Below are 25,661 nucleotides of genomic sequence, written 5' to 3' on the forward strand. Positions count from 1 at the left end.
AGATAATTGATGCTCAGCCTGCATAGGCTTGATGGATGAACATAATAGTATAGCTCATCCTAATTTGGGTATTTATTAGTGTTTACAGGTTAGAATAGAAGTATACAATGTAGGTAGGTATCATATACATTGACCTTCCTGAGTTAATAGCATCCATTTTTCAAAAATTGTTAATTAGGCCATTTTGCCATAGTATTTGACCTAAAGAAAACCCAAAATTGTAATCCATCTGGTGCAGCTAGGTTTATCACTATATAATAGGTTACAAAAGAAGGGTGGGAGTGTGTGTGTCAATAATGATCCCACAAAATAACACTTAATCCCATGAGAACTACCTGCCAATTGGCCAAAAAGAAGTTTTCATTATCAATTGGACCAATCAGCAACATTGTTAGAATAATTTCACCATGCAAAAAAATTGGGGTGATTTATTTACAAAGCTCGATTTTGATTGGTGATTAAAGTGAAGATATCATGTAATTGACCAATCAGAGGCAATGTTTGATCGGCAGGTAGTGCTCAGGGGTTAATATGCATTTTTCTGAGCGTAAGAAATATTGGAGGCATCTTTGGAACTGAATCTAGGGACAAGACCTTGAAATAAGCAACATTTTTGCTAGCTCTCTGGGTATGAAGTTGATATGCATGTTTCATACAATCCTATGACTCCTCACATTTTAAAGTTCCTGTATTGTTTCCCTTTCAGATTTCTGTATGAACAGTACATGTGTAAATGGTGACTGTATAAACGGTCGGGATGGATTCACCTGTGCCTGCTATGAAGGATGGAGAGGACCTAACTGTGATATAGGTATGTAGAACAGGAAAAACTCAAGGTAATGTTATAAATCTGGCATCACAATTGAATATGTATGGGACAATTGAAGTTACTGCAATGGATGGACTATGTAATAATAACATTGCATACGTATACAAAACATGTATGAACCCCATCTTGGTACGCTGCAGGAACACCACTGGTTGCTGACCACCGGATTAGTCCATATTCAATTTGTAGAATTTGCTGTCGTAGCGCATGTTAGTAACCATTGGTTACTGTTCCAAGTCTGGGCCTGGACCTGTTTCGAATTTTGATATGCCATAGGCTTTGTGTTGTGATCATTTCGATCAGTGGTTCGTAACAATGAAAGCGTGATCCAGTTGACCTAGCAACGGTCATATTCTAACGTGCACTACGACAGCGAATAGTTAAAGGTCTCATTCCCCATTTTTCTTCTTCAATATTTTAGTATCAGAAGAAAGCTCATAATTATGTTGTTCTTTATCCCAGTAAAATTTAACACCCAAGATATTTTTTGTCTATATGTTATGAGCAAAAATGTGTTAAATTGTAATATACCGACAGACGAAGTTTATGTACTATCTTACAGGGCATTGTTATACACATTTTTGCTTCTCATATCAAAACTGCTGGAGCAATACAACTCAAAACATATTGCCTTAATGGTAGACATCAGAACGTTTAAAATTAGACCACGCCTCGCTAAGTCTGTTTTTCGTTTTTGTTTTCTGGCTGACAGATGTATGCAATCCTAACCACTGTGAAAATGGTGCCACTTGTGTCGTGGAAGGAAACAGCTTCAGTTGTATTTGTGCTGAGGGATACTTTGGCAGCAACTGTAGCATAGGTAAGGAATATGGCTCAAATGGGCTATTCCATTTAAAATCCACACTACCCATGTGGAAGATTTTGGAAATATATGTTACACATGGGGAGTATGCATTTTAAATGGAATTAGCACATTAGGCAACTCCACTTGAATTTCATGCACCTCTGATAAAGATTCAACCTGAATCTTCCACAGAGGAGGGTGAGTTTCAAATGGAGCTGCTAATGTGTTAATTCCAGTTGAAATTCATACTCCCCATGTGGAAGATATTTCAAAATCTTCCACAGGGGTAGTGTGGATTTTAAATGGAATAGCCCAATACATGTATTCAACATTCCACTGTTGGTGGTTTGTACCAGAGCTACGTATGCCATGCACACCCTTAACCACATTTGTCAGTGGTGTACTGGATGACATTTCCATGGAAAGGGGATTTTAAAGGAGGAGTCCTGCGGCATTCTTGGTATTCAGATGACAAAATTTGAAGATGAGACTTTCATGACATGCTGCATTAAACAGCTAATTAAAGTTCTTTGCCAAGACCAAAGGAAAAACTTACGTTTTCTGCTGACAGTTCGCCAGAAACTTTCTGGCTTTCTCAAAGCGATTGATGTTGTTATTGATCCATCTGCTTGGGCGGGAATCCCGGCGGATGTTATTGTTTTACGGAAGTACTCCTGTCTCCAACGTTGGTCTTGAGCAGAGGATCAAAGATGTGGCTCAGAAAGAATGTCCCCTCGTCTCTGTTCATGGTGTTGTCTCCTCTCTTGCGAATCCATACTGATTCCTTGACCCACATCTTTGATCCTCTGCTCAAGACCGACGTTGGAGACAGGAGTACTAACGGTAAAACAACAACATCCGGCCGGGATTCCCGCTCCAAGCAGATGGATCAATAACAACATCAATCGCTTTGAGAAAGCCAGAAGGTTTCTGGCGAAACTGTCAGCAGAAAAACGTAAGTTTTTCCTTTGGTCTTGGCAAAGAACTTTAATTAGCTGTTTAATCAACAGACCTGATGAACCTCTTCAGTCATGCTGCATTAAAGCTTAATTGCTCCTACATGTTATTTGACTTGTGATTTTGAATTAATTTATATTTGGGGCAGGAAAGGTGAGTCATAAAAAGATGAAATACTTTCGCTTAAATGTTCATATTTTTTAGCAAATTCAAAAGGGAAATTAAGAACAATAAAAACGTGTATTGTCTTTGTGACTTGATGTTGTTGCAGATGCTTGGTATTCGATCAATCAAGCAATCAATCAAGCAATCAATCAATCACATTTAAATTGCACCAAAATCAAACAGTTTGCCCTAATGTAGTGTCTTTGTGTCTTGACTTTGTTGCAGTGATTATGTATGCAGACACTTGGTATTCAATCAGTCAATCAATCGATTGTTTGGTCTTAATTGCATTTAAATAGCACCAATATCAAAGTTTGCCCTAAGGTACTTTGAAAACACACTTGAAACTGGATGTGAAATTTGAGTTTCTAAAAGTGTCAACTGTTTGCACCTCTGATTTGGTAATATCTCATTTTCCCTGTTACTTGTTTGCTTTGTTTCAGCTGGGCCATGTGTACCTGTCAGCCCATGTGGTAGTGGTGGTGAATGTCTCACAATTGATGAAGAAAATCATGTCTGTCGCTGTCTAGCTAATGCTACCGGTGAAAGCTGTGAGACTGGTAAGTCATCAGATAATTAGTGAGCCAAAATGGTTTCAGTGGCAAAGTTCATTAACCTCTATTCAACAATCAAAGCTTAAAATTTGACCTCAAGTTGTAAGGTGTGAGTTTTTGTACCCAAATATTTAGAGGTCATTTTATGAGTGTACAGCCAAATTTGGGTAGACAAACTGTGTCCTGTCAAGAGGTTGTTTGATGATACTTACTTCCATGATTTCCGCGTTTCTGATTGGTAGAGAGCTGGTCATAAACAATGTTTATGCCCTGTGGCCCGGATGTGCGATCCCAGGATAGGGAAAATGAAGGTAAATCCGCCAGCGGCCTTAGGGCATAAACAACTGTTTAGTCATGAAAATATATGAATGTACCCCTAATTTGCACATCTGTGAAAGGGTGTGGGTATATTGAGAGTTTAGTAAATTTTCCAATCATAATCATGTCAAGTTTGGAAGGATAAAAAGGGGATTTATAAAGCATAGCTACAAAGTAGGCAAAATGGGAGGGAAAATAGTCTTACAAATTTGGCTATTCGAGTCTTCACTCTTAGGTAACGAAAAAAACAACACCGTTCTACTGGCCAGCTGTGTGAAATTTTGACAGAATTTTTTGAAAAAATTCAGAAAATGTTCATTATAATGTTTGCAAAAATTTTAGGGGCATTATCTCTTACAGAAAATAAACACAACCGATCTACCCTACTTGGCAAGTTCATCCAACCGAAGAACATGTTTTTTTTGTGTGTTGCCTTATGAATGACTTTTTTTTTATGTCAATATGCAAAAATCGGTTTTTTATGGATCAGATTATTAAAATCTTGTCAAAAATGAAGCACAAAGATACATCACTTTTGACCACTGATGCAAAAGAACATTAAATTTAGTACATGTTTATAATTGTGTTTTTCTTGATTATTTTTGCTGCAGAGCAAGGCATTTGTCATGCTTCAGGGGATCCCCATTACATCTCATTTGATGGCACCTACTTTGATTACATGGGAGGTTGCCAGTATGTATTCTCTCAGGAGTGTGTTGAAGATCCCATCTACAGAGTCATCCAGAAAAACACAAAACCAGTGGAGAAACCATCTGTGGCTTACACCACTGAGCTGTACATTTTTGTCTTTGGAATGGTAAGTTAATATTATTGGCTTAATTTTGATCCTACATTTTTCCATTGTATAAGTATTAATGTTGTTAATATCTAGCGATATGACCATTGGGAGAGTAAGTGGCATGGTTGCCAGAAAGTTTCAGCTCAAATCTCAGGTCAAATCATCAAAAAGTCACCCAATTTTTCTCTTAACCATTGTTTTCTGTTGGACAGGAAGCTACCGGAAGTCCCGGGAGCCAATGTTGAAAAGTCCTCCCAATTTTTTTTTAACCACTGGTTTCTATGGGGCAGGAAACTACTGGAAGTCTCGGGAGCCAATGTTGAAAAGTCACCCAATTTTTTCTTAATCATTAGTTTTTATAGGACAGGAAATTGTCAAAAGTCATCCAATTGAGCTACCAAATTGCAGGTTTGGCATGGCAACCCTTTATGTGGCATAAAGTAGTTAGTGACTAGCTTTAGCTTGATTTTAAATATATTTGGGCAGAAAAGAAATGTCCAGTATGTGACATTCTATTATCTGGGAGAGGAAGTTACTATATAGCTTGGGAGAAAATCGATACAACTTGGTGTGTGTAAAGGCCATTTATAAAATAAATTTGATTTAGGTTAGATATACATTGTTCTTATGTTGGTTTATACAATACTTTGTATCGTAATCTTGATCTGAGTTGATCTAATTTTGGAGTTTTTAAATTGAGATGCAACAGTGGTGTGTGCAGGGTTTTCATAAGTGGAGGGCACGGTCACAATTCCCCCACTGCTAAAGGATATTTATGAAGCTATAGTTTGATAAATGTATAATGCTTTAATGAAATACACTTTATGGAATTACAAATAGTAAAATCAGTGTCCTATATGTTGTATTTTTCACAGCGAATTGACTTCTTACAAGAGCAAGAATTCACCATAGATGATGAAATAGCATTGGCACCGGCTACACCTCTTCCTGGTTTGGAAATTCTTCAAGAGGATGGACTTTTGGTGAGTGCAAAATAAAGAATTTCTGACAATACTCTGTTAAAAACTGTTTAATATGTACAACAACATCCAAAATTTAGGGTTAAAAAGACAAAACAATACAGTTGATGACAATACTCTGCCTGGAATTTTAGAAAAACTAGTGCACCTGCAGCTGTGAGAGCCCTGATGTTGTGAGATATATTCCCCTCGTATCAAGGATTCCATCTACCAAGTTTGAGCCCAATAGGACAAAGTTTGAAATCCATGACCTTTGACCTTTGACCTCGGATGACCTCTATATAATGTTTTCATGCTCCCCTCATACCAAGGATTCCACCCACCAAGTTTGAGCCCGATCGGACAAAGTTTGAAATTTGACCCCTCCGTAATGACCTTTGACCTTGGTTGACCTCGATTTTATTTTGGGCATACATTCCCCTCGTATCAAGGATTCCACCTACCAAGTTTGGGCCTGATCGGACAAAGTTTGAAATCCATGACCTTTGACCTTGACCTCCGATGACCTTTAAAACTACCCGATAAATAGCGCCCGCCGGTACCCATCTATGTCTGAAATATTGGAGCGATGCGTCAAAGCACGGCAAAACGCATTGCCGGACAGACACACAGAGCTCATTATTTTATTAGTACTAGTTCACCCGTTGCTGTGAGAGTAACTGATGGCAATGCTATTTGACCCCTGATGACCCTTTTGACTTTTTGACATGTTCTCCTCATATCGAGGATTCTTTCTACCACTTTTAAGCCCAATTGGGCATACTGACCCCATATGACCTTTGCCCTTGAGTGACCTCGGTTCATGCTCCCGTGATATGGAGAATTACTTTCACCAAGTTTTACCCGAAATCAGGCGAAGTTTAAAATGCAGCCCTGGATGACCTTTGACCTCGGATGACCTCGATTATATTTTTACATGTTCCCCTCATATCAAGGATTCCACCCACCAAGTTTGAGCCCGATCGGACAAAGTTTGAAATTTCAACCCTCCATAATGACCTTTGACCTCGGTTGAATCTCGCATTTTATTTCGCGCATATATTCCCCTGGTATCAAGGATTCCACCCACCAAGTTTGAGCCCGATCGGACAAAGTTTGAAATTTGAACCCTCCGTAATGACCTTTGACCTCGGTTGACCGAGGATTTTATTTCGCTCATATATTCCCTGGTATCAAAGATTCCACCCACCAAGTTTGAGCCCGATCGGACAAAGTTTGAAATTTGAACCCTCCGTAATGACCTTTGACCTCGGTTGACCTCGGATTTTATTTTGCGCATATATTCCCCTCGTATCAAGGATTCCACCCACCAAGTTTGGGCCCGATCGGACAAAGTTTGAAATTTTGACCTTTGACCTTGACCTCCGGTAACCTCGAAAACCACACGGTCAACATGCTTTTTCCGATACCTATCTATATCCGAAATATCGGATCGATCGTCGCATCGCTGCTAAACGCATAGCCGGACAGACAGACAGACACACAGACATCCACACACCCACACACTTCCCTGGTTATTTTAGTATAGTATACTATGACCCAATGACCTCTATATGACCTTTGACCCTAGATGACCTGTTTGATGACCTTTGACCTTCAAAGCCCTCAGTTTTATTTTATACATGCATTTGAAATTTAGAAATTATTTTCAGCTATGAATGCTGGGAAGACATTGTGGTGTTCACTGTTTTGAAATGACAGCTGGGACAGGTGGCCAAATATTTCTACTTTTCTTTTTATGCACTGACTTCATTGCTTCATGGTATCCAGTTGAGGGAATCATTTACATTTCCCCCCTAGATGACCTTTGACCTCGAGGGCCCTTCAAAACCACCGGTCAACAGGCTTTTCCCGATACCTATCCATATCCGAAATATCGGATTGATGCGTCGAAGCGCTGCCAACGCATAGCCGGACAGACAGACACACACACAGACAGACACACTTCGCTCATTATTTTAGTATAGTAGAAAGATGATCTGATTTGTAATTTTGCTGTTTATTTATGGAAATGGAGGGACCTGGGATGACTGTTGGGTCAGTCAATCAATTAGCCGATCAATTGATTGGGATTGATTGGTTGATCGATCATTTGAGTGATTGATTTACCAATCAATTGATCAATATCAATCAACAAAATGCAATTAATCAATATCAATCAAAAATAGCAATCAATCAATATCAATCAATATCAATTTTAATCAATCAATTGATTAATCATTTATCAGTTGATCCATCTTTCAATCTTTCTGAAAGTTAAATAAAAATTATTCTGGAGAAAAAATAGGAAATAATGGAGACATATCAACATTGAGAAGACTCAAAAAAATGCTCAGAAGTACCAAATACACTTTTAATATGTCCTCTTTTCCACAGGTATTGAGGACCAACTTCAGTCTTGAAGTTCGCTGGGATGGTGATAATACAGTTGATGTGCTCATAGACTCATCCTTCATGGACAGAACCTGTGGACTATGCGGTAACTACAATGGCGATGATACTGATGATTTCTTGAACCCCAATAACACTCTGGTAAGTAGGCATTTGGCTTGCTATGTATGGGATATGAAGGATATATAGTCCTCATGGGGTGTGTTATACCAGATACAAATTGAAGCCTTTAGGCTGAAGATTCAGGGATGGGAATACAAGGGGCTCCAAAAATTGGGTGATTCTAGTTGAAATCCATACACCTTCTATGGAAGACATGACCTTAATCTCCCACACAGGGTGTCTAGATATCAAATGGTATCCCCCATTTAGGTAACCCCATTTGAAATTTACATTACCTGTGTGAAAAATAGGAAAATAAAGGACATGTCTTCCATAGGGGGTACCGTATTCGTTCCAATAAGCGCCCATGCCCCAATAAGCGCCCATGCCCCAATAAGCGCCCACCCAGCGACTTTGCAACAAACACAATATGAAATTATTAACCGCCCATCCAATGTTGTCAAAATAGTTCCAGTAAGCTTACCTGTCGAGTGATTTTACATGCATGCATGAGGGAAATTGAGCATCAAAAGCACCCAAAATGTGCACCAAAATTAAATTATGACGCTATTTCATAGTGGGCAGATGTATAGATATTAAAAATACTTCACAATAACCACCTGCAAATGCCTTTAAAAGGCCAACTTTGAGCTAATTCTGTCTCAAATTCGTATTTTTTGCTGGCGCGGCGGCCACCATTTATTTACAGTTAGTGCGCCCTCAAAAACATTTTGTCAATATAATATTAAATTAAGACACATAATATTGTGAGGGCGCACTAACTGTGAGTAACTAAATACTTTCAGACGGTGATTGATGACTAAAAACAAGGTAACAAATAAGCGCCGACCCAAAATGACGTTGTTAAGCGCCCTGGGCGCTTAGTGGAATGAATACGGTATATGGATTTAAATGGAATATCACATTATGATTTCAGCCTAATTATTAGCATGTCATGATCCATGGTTAGGGTTTATGTTTAAAAATCAATTATCATTGTGCCAAAATCTGCTCTTTTTCATTTGCAGGAGGAAACTGAAGAAGACTTTGGTAACAGTTGGCATTATCCTCTACCTGAAGATGGAATGTGCCTATCTAATGAATCGGCTGGACTTGATCCATGCGATGGGTTTGAAAACCGGACACTGGCAGAAGAATACTGCAGTATCATCACAAATACAGCAGGTAAGTAGATTATATAATGAAAGAATCAAACTCCGAGCACAGTTTGTTTACAAGTATCGTGATGATGACTTGCTGAACGCGGCGGTATATCCGGGCGCCTTATTGTTAATTTTGCACCTTTTGACATGCAAACCATCTCAAAAGTTAGGTCTTTTTTAAGATGCTTTTCGCCTTATAAAAGTACGTAATTTTCACCATCCTCGCCATTCACTGCTATTCCTTTTATCCGATCGGCACCAGCCAGATGAGTCTACCTTCCTTATACGCGCTATTAGCCAATCAAGGATCGTAGAGAATTTGATTGACAGTGACGTCAGATGCAAACTAGTCTTTTTATCTTTGTCTTTCATTATAGGAGATGAGAGTATTGATGTAGAGATTTTCAGGAATTGAAAATTTCATGTATTAAAATCATAAAATTGAATGGATCTGAGAGTTATCAAGGCAGGTCAGACCTGAAGACCACTTACAAGATGTCCTTATTGCACCAATATATATGGAGAATGGGCATTTGTCATTGTTGTTTGGTACTATGGAACTCTGCTACCATTGATCAGTTAAAAAATCGGCTCAAACCCCATCTATTCAAAGATGCTTATCAATAACTTTCTTAATTTTGATTTTCTCTAAGAATTCTAATTCACTGTTTACTGTTATTTTTCATATTTTTTTGTTTTATGTGCATTGAGATATTCTGTACCATTCAAATGTTTTGTACATTTATGGTTTAATAATAATGCAGGGGTCGATTTAGTCACTGGCCTGCTGGCCCTGGCAAGTATTTTGCTTGTTGGGCCAGGAGCTTTTCTGTCTGGATGGTCCAGTGGGCCAGTTGGGATTTTGGCATGATTATGAATTTATGACATGTTACAATATTAACCACAAATCTGGGCCAGTGGATTTGCCCTTGGGCCAGCTGGAAACCTTTTGCTCTTTATATCTACCCCTGATAATAATAATGATAATGATAATAATAATGAAAATGATAGTTTGACATTTTGCATCAAACCAGAATTTTCTATCAAATCAGTGAAAACAAAATTACTCCTTCACTCTACCAGATTCCTATTTCTGCCACCCCCATAGGTACACTGCTTCCCAGTTATTACTTCATTGGTACCTTAGATTACACATTGGAATCGCATGTACAATATATACACTGGTACTGAATTGGTACTGCACTGGTACTGGAGTAGCCATAGCTGTGCAGCAGTACCTCTGGGTCCAGCAGAAATAGGAATTTGGTAGTGTAAAGGGTTAACTCAAGAAAGTGGAGTCTTAAACATGATTTTGATCGTGTTGAAAATGTAATGAATGAGATTGTGGACTACATAATGTATATAGGAGTGAGAAATAAAAAATAAAAAATAAAAATAAAAAAAAGGCTAATTTAGCCTTAAATTAGGGCAAACTATAGATGAACGAGGAAGAATGTGTTAATTCAAAGTTAAATGCAAATGATATAGATGTGATTTTCTTCTGAGCCTTTCATTATGAAAGGAAAAAAAATCAAAAGTTTCATGTTGATTGTGTGTTCTATTTCCAGGTCCATTTGGTTCCTGTGCATCAACACAGGCAGCTGAATTGTACTACCAATCTTGTCTGTATGATGCATGCGCCATGCAGGATGACGCCCACTGTAATATCATTGCCAATTTTGCTAGTTACTGCGGAGGGTATGGCTATGACGTTGAGCCGTGGAGATCGGATATCTTTTGCCGTAAGTAGATGATTATTATTGCATAGGAAACTAAATTCTGACAAATAAACAATGAATACATTTCTGCAATGTGGACAGTGTTGCCAAAACGTTTCAGTGCCAAGACATGGCAAATTGGCTTGCCAGGTTGAAGTGAATGATTCCCAAGTAACCCAATTTTTTAAGATTCCAAAAAAGTGCCCAATGGAGACAGTTTTACCTGAATTGTGAATGTAAATTACCCAATTGGCAGAAAAGCTCTTGACTAGAAATTTCCAGTACTAAATAAGAAGATATTGATTGATCAATAAATGGTTACAAAACCCATTGCTAATTGCAATTTGGAACTTCAGAGACCCAAAACTTTTATAATTTGGCTAAATTGATACGATATTCGTCTAATTACTGCTGAGGCTTAACACTTGCAAAAGTAGCCCAATTTTAGGCAAGCAGTGGCATGTTTTTTTGAGTAGCAGAGAGTGATCGCCAAATAGCCCAATTGTGCACTTAAGTCACAGTTGTTGGCATCACTGAATATGGATGAACAAAAGTTAAAGAGGCAATTATTGATTGAATAATTAAAATTTCATTTCATTTTGTGGGCACAACACTTGAAATGTTGCACAAATTTAGAAAAATCATCAAAAAATATAACTTTAAAATAATAATAGTATCTTTTGTGAATTTCATCCAAAAATTATCTTCAAGAACTTCATGATTTGTTTTTGCAGGAAATTTCACTGAAAATGGGACTAAAATTAATGTTCAAGCTCAAAGGTGACAAAATCACAGGTTAATTTTCAAGATGCAGGACGAAAGTTCAAAGCTGCCTAAATGGGCCACCAAAAGCAGTGGAGGGCAAACGTCTTTTCCAGTTTTTGGTCAATCATTTTGCACCAATTATCATAGCCCACAATATTTTCAAAATGGTTTGTGCACAGATTAAACATTACATATTTTGTAAGGATATCTTTAAGGATATTTTTGTTCCTTGTTGACCATCAGTTGGCAATATAATTTTATCATTACTAGTAGTCAATAACTTCAAAATCAAATTAATGAAAAAAGATTTAATTTACCATTGATATTTTCTTTGCCATATTACAGCATTTGAATGTCCAGCCAACAGTATGTACAGTCTATGCGCCAATCCGTGTCAGGCAACTTGTATGTCACCTAGTGTAGACTACAGCATTTGTCCAGGGTTTTGCTCAGAAGGATGTGAATGTGTTAATGGAACAGTGTCGCAAGGTGGCCAGTGTATTCCTGAGGACCAGTGTGGCTGCATGTATGATGGAAGATATTATGCTGTGAGTAGTGCTGATTACACTGGGTTTCAGAGAAGAACGGCACTCCCTTGCTCAGATTGACGTGAGCGCCCTGTTAATGAGCGACATACGCAGAGCTTTGTGTTCACTTTAAGGGCGCCGATCTACGCCGACCAATGATTTCACGCACAATCGGCCAATCAGATTATTGGTCTGTTGTTATGATTGTCAGACGATTGATTCAGCCAATCAGAACCCCACTTCCGTGTTTACGCTCTGCACGCTCTCAAAATGTAAACAAGTGCCGATCTTCTCTGACAAAAACTTTAGCTTGTGCAAACTACTACAAAGCCCCTGATTGTTTAATTACAAGATGGAACTTTTAGATCTCTTAGCAATATTAAGATTAATCCCCTTCAGCCCAACTGGTTATTTTTGCCATATTTCTGATTGGCTCAATATATGATATATAAAATTTTTAGAGGCCAATAATTGTGCCAGTAGTGCTGATAGGGTTAATAAAAAGTATTTATCATACTAGTTACTAATTTACAATTATTTAGAAGCTAATTGCAAATTGAAATGACAGGTAAAAACTGCAGATGTTGCACCACACATCAAATATTTTAGACAAAACTTGAAGTAGAAATCTAAAATAATAATACTGATTTATTATGATATTATCAAAAGCTTGGCAGCAATGTGATGTAAAATCAATTATGGTTGACGTCAAATATATTTTATTTAAAGATAAAAATGACTCAAAACCAGATTGAATAATGAATAGTTGTTGCAGCTGTTGTATCAAATAAAAAAGACTTAGTCCTAATACAGTAACAGCCATGTCTGCTTGTTCTCTGTTGACATGGGGTAGTCTTCAGTGAACAGCTCTTTTCAGAGCCACCAAACATTTTACATTGGCAGATAAGTAAGGTCTGTTTGTTCTCTGTTGACAAGGGACAGACTTTAGTGAACGGATCTTTTCAGAGCCATCAGTAGGCAAGGGGTGGGGTGGCCTGCATGTCTCATAGGTACTTTGTCCTGGAGAAGTCAGAGCTACTCCTGGCGAAAGCTTGACAGTTCTAATAAACTTGTCTGACATCAAACCCGCTAAAAACTCACTAATTAAAATTCACTAATTACTGATGGTTTTTAATCCCATTCAGGATGGCTCTACCTTCACAACATCTGGCTGCTCTGAGCGTTGCACCTGCAGCAATGGCAACACAATGTGTGAGAGCATCACATGCAGTCGATATGGATTCTGTGGTCTGCAAGAGGGTGTCTATGGGTGTCATTGTAATCAGTACTACACCGGTGATGGTGTGGAATGCACAAGTATGTATACAAAAATATGGCAGGCATTCTTTTGCTGTCTTTTTTTCTATTCACAGTATTGTTGCAATGCAAACAAGATATGAAAGATTTTCTATGTTTAAAAAAGCAAGTTGTAACACAGTATTCGTTGCCATAGTGCACATTAGTAACCATTGCTTACTGCTCCAAGCCTGGGCTCATACACCTGTTCCGAATTTTAATATGCCATAGGCTTTGTGTTGTGATCATTTCGATCAGTGGTTCGTAACAAAGAAAGCGTGATCCAGTTGACCTGGCAATGGCCATATTGTAATGTGCACTATGACAGCGAATATAATTGGACATTTTGTGTGAAAGTTTGCAATGGGTTATTCCAGCTGAAATCCATACAACCCTTATGGAACACAAGAGCTTAATCTAGAGTATAGATTATTTCAAATGGAGTCGCCCATTCAGGTAACCCCATTTGAAATTCACAGATTAGGGTCATGTCTTCCATGGGGGGGGGGGGGGCATGGATTTCAACTGGAATAGCCCAAAACTATAGCATTTATCTGCTGCATTAACAATATGTTGAAAAACAAAACAGTGAAAGTTTATCATTTGAGCAGAAAGTCTGGCCAGAGAACAGCATCGGAGAGCTGAAAATTGCAATGGATAACAGAATATATAACGTTTGTAGCAACTGGGAAAGAAGATCTCAAAACATTGCACTCTAAACTGGCCATATGAAAGAGACCATTTTTGTAAGGGCCCACATTAAGGAAGATTTGTAGAAAGGAATCTTCCAAATTTTGCAAAAGGTGGTAAGAATGTTCTGGTCTAAAGAGAGGGAGAGAGAGATAAAACAACCATGAATCCTTTCATCATAGAACAAATTGAAAGGAAAAATAATCTAGTCCCACTCTAGATAAAAAATAATCTAATCCTACTTGAACACTACAGACAGAAATGAGACTCTTGAGTATGAAAAAATTACAAATTCAAGTTTTATAACAGTTTATTATTTTATCTTTTTGGTTTTCTCTAGTACTTAGTCAAATTAATATATTTTTTTCTCCATTTTTCTTTTATAGGCATTTATGGCCGATGCTTCAGCATGGGTCATCCTCGTTTCAGGACATACGATGCTAAGACTTATGATCTTGTTGGAGAGTGTGAATACCTGTTTACTGCAGCAGATTGTCTTGCTGACAACAGAACATTTGAAATCATCACCAGGAATACAGAATCACACATCAACAGTAACTACACCTACACTGATAGTGTGCTGATTATACTGCAAGATTATGTAAGAAATATGATTTTTTGTTTCTTTTTGAAGAGTCTTATCAAATGGTGTTTTTAATGTATAGAAGAATGGCTTTATAATAGTGGTTGATGCACTAGCCTCATTGTTACAATTGGGTTTCGATTCTCCATAGTGTTGTATGTGATAACATGCCCATGCTGTTTCCATCCTGAAATTTTATATTGTCAACAGGTCTTTAAAACTTGTGAAGCCAGAATTTTTTCAGCTTTGACAGTTAGTAATTGCTATGGGCATGAAAGGGTGTATTAACACACACTTGTCAACTTGTCATCTTTGGCCACTATTCACAGCTGGATTGTTTCAGTGATTATTACAGTGTTACACTTTTCAGTGTTTATTTCAGATTTCAGTGATTTTTTTCAGTGATTTTATTTCATAGTATCTTGGGCTGCATACAATATGCCCTCTTGCAATTCACAGGGACTGAAAAAGTTAATGTGTTGACATGCGAAAGGAGAAACGCACAGCAGGCGTCGAGAGCTGTCCCCGGAGCTGTCCTGGTATTTGAGATCAAATTCTGGTATTCAATTTCGGAAATTGCAACCTGTGGAACAAAATTTATTACTCTCGATTGTCGCTAATCAAGGGTATAATTTTGCTTCAGTTTTTTTAAGGATATTTCCAACCATAATAGCTACCTAACTAAATTTCTTTTAGCAGCATTATTCAAATCCGTAAGTCAACCAAGTGTGCCATTTTGAGAAATTCACTTGAACAAGTGAGCTTCAAAATTTTCTTTCACAAACATCGATAATGGATGAAGAATAATGTGTCCATTTCATGTCATTTTTCTTTCTTAGGAAATCATCCTTGGCCCTGGATATAAAGTGTTTGTTGATGAAGCCAGAGTCTCTCTTCCAGTGCGACTAGGCGACTTAAAGATACGACGATCTGGACGTCAAATCAAAGTCAAAACTGGGTTTGGCCTGACAGTGTTCTGGAATGGTCGACATTTTATTAAGAGCCGACTTCATATGGATTACATGGGCGAGACATGTGGACTCTGTGGCAACTTCAACTCTGACCCAAATGATGATTTCATAACACCTGAAGGAAATTTGGTAAGTACCGAACAGTAAGGTTAAGGATCATGCACATGTTCACCGGCCGGAGTGCCAATCTGTCTTTCGAAATAACTTGGGGTCAGACTCTTCCATGTGTAATGTTGCTGTGTGTGTTGGGGGTCCACTATTCCTCCCACACAACAATGTCATAATTGCTGAGTTCGCATTTTGTTGTATTCATGTTTACTAATAATGGACTTCATAATTGCAATAGTGTGTGTATAACCTGAATCGATTACGACCACGATGACAAGGCGCTGACCGTGTAGATACTCTCATCATTCATTTACCATGAGCGTGTCATAATCGGATAATTACGACCACGATGATGGATATATACTAGTGTGGACTGGGCCTTTAATATCATGAGTCTGAACACTTAACTGCTAGGCCACCGTGATCCGCTACAGACTGTGGTATATAAACTGGGCCCAAAAAGAATCTTATAATTTTTCACATGGTCATATCTTGAAAATCTTTAGATCAAATTGAAAAATATACTGGCATGGAACCGTTTGTTGTATCACATGTCACAGCCTGGAAATTTTAGCAGCATAGAGTTTAAGGCATATGAAGATGTCAAAACAAACAAATGAAGGTATTCTTGAGAGAGTGTTGGGGTGCACAGGTTCGCCTATGACGGGGAGTGTTTGTGTTCGTTGGGTACAAGTGCTACTTTGTGAGGCAATCCTGAGACAGGAAAGTCCACATTGCTGTTACAATTGCTTTACACACACATCAAATGGGCTGTTCCATGTCAGTGCATTTTCCTGTTGTGTCAGTTGGGCAACTGCTTGGTTACTGACATATTTTAGAGTAGAGTATTGAAATAATCCTGTGGGTAATTTTGGTTCATTTTGATGGACAGGATTTTAAGATATGAACTTGTGAAAAATTATTTTCTTTTTGAGCCCAGTTTAGTAGCTCTTGAATGATTGTGAGACATGTGCAGATTTGCATTAATGTGCATGCAACAAGGAGGGCAAGCAAGAAGTCACTGCTTCAAGCTCTTGCACATCAATTGCAATCAGTCACGGGCATCGGGTATCGGAAAACATGTGTTAACCCTAACGTCCTAGCTAGAAGGAAAGAAGGAAGGAAGAAATAAAGAAGAAGAGAAAACTTTTATTCTCGGGTGCGGTTTTGAACCACTGACTCCTCAGGTGTCAGACATGTGCACCCCTTGGGTACCAGACACATGCATGGGCCTACCTTGACCTTGGGATGTAGCTTGCCTGGCCACAATGACGTAATCGCATCACGTGGGATACCTGCCCGTGCATATGCTTTGTGAAGTGTGGTTTTGTGATGTTTAGTATGGTTAGGGTTAAAGGGACATTTTCTGTTGTCAAAATATCTCATAAACTTGAAACTACTTGGTTATGAAAATTGCAAATGTGATTTGATATTTATACCGGACTTTTTGTCACCTACAGGCATCTGCGACTAACTTCATCAACAGTTGGGTGTACAATGCAGAATGTATAGAAATGGCAGAGGTGCCAGCTGCTTGTGATAATCAAACATTGTTGGATAGTGCCACACAGGATTGCTCTATACTCGTAAATACAACAGGTAATGTAGTACACTAACACTACAGGTCTTTCAAATTATTTGTAGCCATCATGCATGGTACCTACCTGTCATGTACATGTAGCCCGTGGGCACTCCCACTTTGGAGGCGACGCATATTTAGGGCTGTTAAGAGTATAAGACCCCCCTTTTCAGCGTCGCTGTCACCCAAAGACCCCATATTTTTTACGAACACATGCTCTGTCACCTGAAGACCCCTTATTTTTCCATTTGATCTGTCACCATAAAAACTCTAACAAATTCAATTTGAACAGCAACTTTCATTTATCACTGGTTTTGTTACTTATTTTGAAAAAACAAAGAAATTTGAAGCCATTTAGAACTAAAAATTCGATGTTAGAGGTTTCTGTGGCGCTGTTTCGGCTCTCACCCAAAGGTTCCATTTAAAAAAAGTCATGTTCTCACCCAATGACCCCATATATTTTACATTTTGCTCTCACCGAATGCCAAAAATCATGTTCTCTCCCAATGACCCCATATTTTTTACATTTTGCTCTCACATACCAAATGCCCCTTACTGCGAAAGTGCCAGCCTTATTACACCTATATCCATTTCATATTGAAGGGCCTCCCTTGGCATGCAGCATACACAAAATGACTTGATATATTCATCACTGGTCGAACGCGAACTAGCATGGGCTCTCAGGAGGATTAAAATGCTGTTCTTCTTTCAAGGAAATATTGGGTTGAGAAAAAAAACTTATTACCTAATTTTAGATGCAATGGCAGTGACATATCTTATTGTGAATTATATGGAAAATTAATATTGCAAGGAAAAAATTAATTTTGATCTGAGAAGCTAATTAGTTTGAATATGGCATCTTTTGAAGATGATAAGAATTGAGATCTTAGTCATAAGTTGTCCTCAACACCTCCAACATCTCACCCTTCCAATTGTTGTATAAAGATTTACACTGAAAAAAAGAACAGACAAAAAACATTGGTGATACGCAAATGCAGTCATATTGTTTTTGGTGTGTGTCTTTTAAATTGTTTGCTTTTTTCTTAAAGGTCCATTTGCTGAGTGCATACTCCTCATGCCAGAACGTGGTCTATACTACTTTGACTTCTGTCGGTCTGAAGCATGTTTGGATTATCCTAATAGTGATGCTCTTTGCAATGTGATAGAGAATTTCCTCACTGAATGTAATGACGCTGAAGTTGCAGTTGACCCTTGGAGATCACAATCATTTTGTGGTGAGTAGAGACTTACAGGACATAAACTTGGCGTTAAATATTTTTGCAATGTAAACTTAAATTGTAAGTTAATACAAATTCCTACTTAATACAGTGATGATTTAGCATTTTGTAATGAAAAGTGTGGTTGGAAATCCTAGACTGAATCCATCATTTTGCTCTTCCAGTTGAAATCCATACACCCCCTATGAAAGACATGACCTTAATCTCCCACATAGGGAGTGTAGATGTCAAATGGAGTCACCCATTCAGGTAATCCCTTTTGAAATTCTTACTCCCTGTGTGGACGTTTAAGGTCATGTTTTCCATTTGGGTGTATGGATCAACTGGAATAACCCATGTCTACCAACTGTGTATGTTTTTGTGTGATACTTGTTAGTTTATGACAGCTGAAAAATAGACGTCCCATAAAGTGTTGGACTCGAGAAAATATGCATATAGGATGTGACTTTTGTCATGGATCATATTGCACATTCTGAGGTGCCTGTGTTTTACTGCGCCATTATGACAGGATTTCACATGCGGAATGTTCTAAAAATATGTATCAAAACACAAACACATTAATGGCATTTTGTGATCCACAGCCTCATCTCCCCACTTTTCTCAAAAAAAGTTGATTTTTATACCATTGGAAACCTCTGGCTACATAATGTTTATATACAAAAAATTAATTTCAAATTAATTTGTTTCGCAAAAATATCATCAAATTTGTATTACGTTCTGGTTAACAGAACGAAATTACAACACAGTGGCCTATATGGAGCAGTGTAATAAACATAATCATGCATAACTGGCAAACACAAAATTGAAATCAATCAGAATTTTGGGAATAAGCTTTTTTCATTGATATCTGATGAAAAATGTCATAAAATGTTAATACTCATCTCAAGTTTAAAGTAACGCCATGTTTGATTTTGCAGTGGCAGATTCAAATCAGTGCATTTATGCGGTTGCATCACCAACATACAGAAAAATTGTATATGTCCTGTGGGATATAGGTTAGCGTGCATAATTTGAATCTGTCATGGCAAAATCCAACATGGCATTATTCTCAACTTGAGACGAGACAGACTATATATTTATTTACCAAACCCTGTAAGGCTTTTGATATTTAAGATGCCAGTTATCATATGATTTCTGCTCTTTCAAGCAATGTCGAAAGTTAACAATTATTATATAAGGATTCCTATACAATTTCTCATTATTTATATGTACAAATTCTCATTATGTATATGTACAAATTATCATTATGTATATGTACAAATTCTCATTATGTATATTTACTTATTGAAGTTTGCCTTTATTGCCTTCTCACACCTAAATTTAAACTCTCTCAACATATCTCATTGCTTGATATTTGTATCTTCTTTCCCAGGATTATCTTGTCCAGCCAACTCCACCTACAGTACATGTGGTTCTGCCTGTCCAGCTAGTTGTGGAGACTTCAGGAATGGTAATCTCTCGTTATCCTGTCCAGAAGATGCATGCTTGGAAGGCTGCTTCTGTGATCCAGGCTTTTATCTTGATGGCGGTGGTGATTGTGTCGAATCATCAGCTTGTGGATGTGTGTATGAAGGCTTCTATTATGAAGTGAGTAGACACACTCACAGATTGGGGTGTTGATAGCTGGGGAAGGGGGTGCTCAGTACAAATGACCATACAGGAACGTGCCACAAACGTGGATAGCATTTTCGGCCTTCTGGTATATCAATGACCCCTTTTTCCAGGCAAATTTTGGTATATGGATTAGTCTTTTTTTCAAAATTTTCTCAATTTTTCAGAAAATAGCCCACTTTTGGCAATTTGGGTTAAATTTGGCCAAAAATTTTGACTTTTGGTATATCGATGAGCCCAAAATGGTATATATAGATGTTTTTTTAAAAATTCTCAGCAGCACACCCCTACTAAAACCAAACTTGAGTACCCCCCGGTGTTGATAGGTAGGAATTGTGAGGCTTTTTTTACCCATATCTGTTTAAGTTTTTGAAACAAACAAAAAATCACCCATCAAAGACCAGGTCTTTGTGGTTTTATATTTTTATTAGAAAATTAGGTGTTTTCAATACATGCATTCTGGTTTACCCTGCGCACCCTATTTTTTACGGTTAGGGTTGGGGTTAGGGTTATACTTGTCCACAGGGTATACCAGAATTATTCTGAAAATTACCAAGATATGATAATACAAATATCAGCCCTTTAACCCTAACCCCCTAAGGGCTTTTCGGCGACGGGAAGGGAAAGAAAGAAGGAAAGAATAAAGAGAGAAAGAAGGAAAGAAGTTGTTTGCTCTGGGTGGGATTCAACCCGAGACCCTCGCATGCCAAGCACTCGGTCGGCGACACTTTGCCACGGGTCTTGGGCTTCGCTGGCCAGCGAAACCGTGCCTATATATCACTTAGGGCGATTGCGTCATCACACCACGTGGGATGCATGCACGAACAGCGCATATATCAAGTAGTATTTTGTAGTATTCAGGCGGGTTAGGGTTAAGGAAAGACTCAATTGAACATTGATTTTATCTTTTTATATTAGGCGGTCTATAAGTTATTTCGAATATTGAACATTTCCCCATGTCTCTCCTTTCCCCTTCAATTTCCCCCAGGTTGATGACAGTTGGGTACCAGTTGGCTGTGGTGAACGCTGTACATGTACAGAAGGTGGTATGGTTGAGTGTGAAGTACTTGCATGTCATGAGGATGCTGTGTGTGAAGTAAGGAATGATACCAGAGACTGCTATTGCAGAGAAGGCTTTGAAGCACTTTCAGGCAATGGAGAGCTATGCCTTGGTAAGTGGGTTGACACCCTTTATATCAAGCCCTGGGATCTCTTTTATAGAACCCATACCATGTCTCTTGTGTGTCAGCTTTATTTGTCTCAATTATTTGAGTGCAAACACCGCTAGATTGTGTTCTCCTCTGATCCACCCTTACCAGGAATAATCCACTTAAACTCAATTTTAAAAACCTGCCTGTATTGTGGCAGTATCTAAGAAAAAACACATGTTTGCAAACATTTTGTCATCTTGGAATTTTGTTTAAAAAAAACCCAACAACACATGTGCCTACTTTATACATTTAAATGCCTGGTTAGGTTAAATAGTCCTGGTAAGTTTAATTTCTTGGTACACAGTGGTCTAGAAGCAGGATATTTCCACAAGTACACACTCACTGTCAGCAGTGGCGAATTAGAAGAGCTTTATATTGTTGCTGGCTATTCGGAGATTGTGAGAGAAGCGAATCACCGGCACTGTAATTACGCGCTGGGTGTTTAAATAAACCATTTAATTTTGTAAAACGAATGATACTTCTTACACTATGGAACACAATGACCTCATCCCAATGGCATAGTTCAATAACCTCAATTAAATAATCATAGTACAAAATTTGACCTCAAGTTGCAGAGTATGAGTTTTAGTACCCAAATTTTCAAAGGTCATTCAAAGAATATACTAATGTATTAGGGTTAAAGAACTGCCCCTGATAGATGAGCATGTTGTGGATCGTAGTGTTAGTTTATAAGTAGGAATAAAATGACACAATGATGGGAATAACTAATAATACTTGTCAATTATTTTCAATTTTCAGTTCCATGCCGCTCAGGTCAATCCCGGTGTGCACAACCAAGCAACAAGTGCATCAACTCTGACTATTTCTGTGATGCATTCCCAGATGATTGTGCCATTGATAACGCTGATGTAGTCTGTGAAACTAACCCAGAATTGTGTATCAATAACAATTATGATGAGAGTGAAGAGCTATGCTGTGGTAAGCTTACTGTTGCAACACCTGCAATTATGTATTCAATAAGATTGTAGTATTTTTCCCCACAAAATGTTACTTTTCTCTGTCATAATGTCCCCTTTTAAAGGAGTATTTAGTGATTTGAGCATCCTCTTTTTATGGTATGTTTTAATTCTGATCTTTCATTTGCATTTGCAAGCTATGCATGAATACATATATGTGACACGATCTGGTCCATGGGTGCCAAAGCGGTAAATTTGAAACCGACATAAGAAAATACACATCACAAAACCTCATAACTTTAGAACTTAAGTATGCTAGACCTTTGGTGTATATGATAGGCTAATGTTTTTACATGGTAATAATTATAGTAACTCAATTTTCAAAAATGCCTCCTTTGGCCCCCATGGAACAGATCGTGTCACATATTACATTGCTCCATAGGCCACTTTTTTTGTTAATTGAACACAAATTTGATGATATTGAACATGCACAAACTTTTTTGAACACAAACATTACGTTTTAAAAGAGTACTTAGTGATTTTAGTATCTTCTTTTTATGGTGTGTTTGAGTAAATAGTCAAACAAATTTTTATTCCCAAAATTCAAGTTGATTCCAAGCATTTGCAAGCTATGCATGAATATATATTGCTCCATAGACCACTTTCGTTGTTAACAGAACATAAATACAAATTTGATGATTTTGAATATGCACAATCTTTTTTGCACACAAACAGTATGTAGCCAGAGCTTTCCAGAGGTATAAAAACCACACCTTTCTTTGAGAAAATGGGGGATGAAGCTATGGATTATGAACTACTCCTTTAATTTTGAGCCGAACAAATCACTATTTAAGTATGAGAAAGGTTTTTAACACAAGTCTCCACATACATAAATGACAACCAGTGAAAAAATTTCATTGACCATCCAGGATTTGAACCTGGGACCTTCACTATGTAATTGAATTTTTTGAAGTGCTATATACAGTCCAAGAGAGTGCCAAATATGGATCAGGAGTATTACATAATAATACCCTGCTATGACAATAGCTGCACTAGGTTAATCGTATAATCTCCTTATGTGGTTAGCATGGCTGGGCCAGGAAATCCACAAGGTCAGCCAATGTATGTACATGTATTCGGTACATGTGCCATATCTTTTACAATGGGTGATTAATTTCTGGTTTGTTTTATTTCAAAACGCAACAGTCGATATTCTAAAGCTTGGTCCAAATCCAAGAGAAGAACCAACTCTAGTAATTTATGTGGTTTCAAATTATATCGGCCGTTGCCTTTTTGATAGAAATGGTGTTTGTTGATGTGCACAGTTTCCCATTAGATCATAACATGCTGTTGTACATCCAAGGTCAAAGGTCTTTTAATCCATATTTGGCGTTGTTCTGGGACTGATATAAGGATGTCTTTTACTAGACCAAATTACAAGGGGAGTAAGAGTCAATTAAAGGTCAATACAGGAGTCAAATTTTAAACTTGCTCAAATTTTGCTAAAACCAAAGTGTTTTTCTTGTCTCGAGGGCTCAGAAAAGTATAGTTTGACCTACCTGTGACATACTGTTCTAAGCAAAAAGTTCAAAGCTGAGGTGGTGGTTGGTTTTTGTGGCCACACATGGTTCAGAAATTCAATGAAAATGGTCTCAAATTGCTGGTCAGTCAGATAAGAAATAGTTATCACCATGTAGGATGTTTAGTTACCTAGGAAATATTGAAAATTATATACCTCATAATAGATTCCGGTTATCTGATTGGTTAAAAGTGCAGTCATTGAATTAGCTATGCCCTCATTTTTAAGAATTACGTAAAAACTGAACTATTCCCCGGGCATAGTCATTTTCACATCATCGCGGTGTGCGTCCCAATCAAACTCTGCGTGCGAGATGGCGTGTTCGGATTACGCACGCGGCCCAAAGGCGCTGCCTGCCAGTTGCAGTGACGCGATCAGTTCATAACGATAAAAACTTTCTTTGTAAATTTTACCATGGCCATAATAACATAGGCCTTTTAACCAATCCGATGACAAAAATCTATATTAATGAGGTATATAAAACAAATATTGACTGCTTTATATGCGCCTCGGGTCCTAGCATGGTTTTGAGATTACCTTGGGCCTATATAATTAACCATGCCCCTCATAGCAGTCAATATTTGTATAATAGTTCATGGTCAATAGGCTGCAATGGGGATTGACCTTTATTGCCAATGAATAATTCATATTATCACTGAATAATTCATATAGCCAGTGCTGTCACATGTCTTTTTTTATCATATTTCAGATATACGTGAAATCTCAGATTACTGTTACAAACCTGGCTATTTCCGATGTTATGAGGGTATCTATATTCTTGAAGATTGGCTATGTGATGGCTTTCAATATGATTGTCTTGACAATTATGATGAATCTGAGGAACTCTGTACTGGTAAGCAGATTTTTTTAGTAAAGAGAATTTCATCATGTTTTTCTCAGCTAAGAGTATTGCTTTGAAAAAATAACATTATCATACTCATAGATTCACTTTCTTTCTTGCTTGCTTGCTTGCTTGCTTGCTTGCTTGCTTGCTTGCTTGCTTGCTTGCTTGCTTGCTTTCTTTCTTCGGGGGTGTGTGAGTTCAACTTTTTAGCTGATTTTAGCTATTTATGTGTTTTCAGCCCATGTTTTTACCCTGATTTTACGCTGTTTTTTCAGCTATTTTAGCAATTTTCCTGTTTTTTGTCTTAGGCCTCTCACACCCCTGTTTCTGTCATGCTTGCTTGCTTGCTTTCTTTGCAGTAACTAAATGTCCTGTGGGTAGATGTGTATACTGTAAAACACTTAAATTTCGCGAGGCATTTAATATGCAAATTGGGCTATTCCAGTTGAAATCCACACTACCCATGTGGAAGATTTTGGAAAATATCTCCAACAGGGGGAGTATGTTTTTCAAATGTAATTGGTCAGGGTTAATCATTTTGAAACCCATACTCCCCCAGTCCCCCTGTATTATGGCTTAACATATATCTTCCACAACTGGAGTGAGTATTTCAAATGGAAGTTACCAAATTATCTATTCTATTCAAAACTCATACTCCCACTGAGGAAGAGTTTAGCTAAATCTTCCACAGGGGTAGTGTGGATTTTAAATGGAATAGCCCATTTTGCGAGGACCTGAAATTCACGAAATTAAATCCCCCGCGAAATATAAAATTTACATTGAAACTAACAGTAAATCTTCTGAAATCACGAATTTAAAACCCTCAAAAAATCCTGCTTTTTCTCAATGCGCGAAATAAAGTACTTGCAAAATGTAAGTGTTTTACAGTATTTGTACAGGTAATCGTACTATGTAAATTCTGCTTCATATAATTTGAACGAGACACTTTGATACAACTTAA

At 37.8% G+C, this 25,661-nt stretch overlaps 3 protein-coding genes across 3 annotated transcripts in view; all 3 read left to right on the top strand.

Annotated features, from left to right (window-relative positions):
• Positions 1–811, top strand: part of LOC140137221 (uncharacterized) — a 73,885-nt gene extending 73,074 nt beyond the window's left edge. Inside the window, exon 12 of the mRNA XM_072158872.1 lies at positions 707–811. The gene's annotated coding sequence lies outside the window, so the exon portion shown is untranslated. The remainder of the gene's footprint in view (positions 1–706) is intronic.
• LOC140137222 (zonadhesin-like) lies at positions 32–25,616 on the top strand. The gene is made up of 20 exons (XM_072158873.1): positions 32–68; positions 707–811; positions 1,542–1,649; positions 3,200–3,316; positions 4,240–4,445; positions 5,303–5,410; positions 7,784–7,939; positions 8,929–9,085; positions 10,632–10,805; positions 11,892–12,094; positions 13,219–13,390; positions 14,446–14,660; positions 15,482–15,742; positions 17,182–17,320; positions 18,350–18,535; positions 19,911–20,125; positions 21,138–21,321; positions 22,120–22,299; positions 24,566–24,709; positions 25,600–25,616. Exons 1-20 carry the CDS (start codon positions 32–34, stop codon positions 25,614–25,616), a joined length of 3,084 nt encoding a protein of 1,027 aa, XP_072014974.1.
• The window catches only part of LOC140137223 (uncharacterized), a 56,285-nt gene continuing 55,221 nt past the window's right edge, over positions 24,598–25,661 (top strand). Inside the window, exon 1 of the mRNA XM_072158874.1 lies at positions 24,598–24,709. The gene's annotated coding sequence lies outside the window, so the exon portion shown is untranslated. The remainder of the gene's footprint in view (positions 24,710–25,661) is intronic.

The sequence above is a fragment of the Amphiura filiformis genome, chromosome 17, assembly GCF_039555335.1.
Source record: "Amphiura filiformis chromosome 17, Afil_fr2py, whole genome shotgun sequence".
In the NCBI taxonomy this organism is placed as follows: Eukaryota; Metazoa; Echinodermata; class Ophiuroidea; order Amphilepidida; family Amphiuridae; genus Amphiura; species Amphiura filiformis.

Excerpts from the sequence above, each read along its gene's own strand:
- LOC140137222 (XM_072158873.1), top strand. The coding sequence starts at position 32 with ATGGATGAACATAATAGTATAGCTCATCCTAATTTGG. Across the intron at positions 3,317-4,239 it reads CGGTGAAAGCTGTGAGACTG|AGCAAGGCATTTGTCATGCT; the intron begins GTAAGTCATCAG and ends TTTTTGCTGCAG. Across the intron at positions 13,391-14,445 it reads TGATGGTGTGGAATGCACAA|GCATTTATGGCCGATGCTTC; the intron begins GTATGTATACAA and ends TTTCTTTTATAG.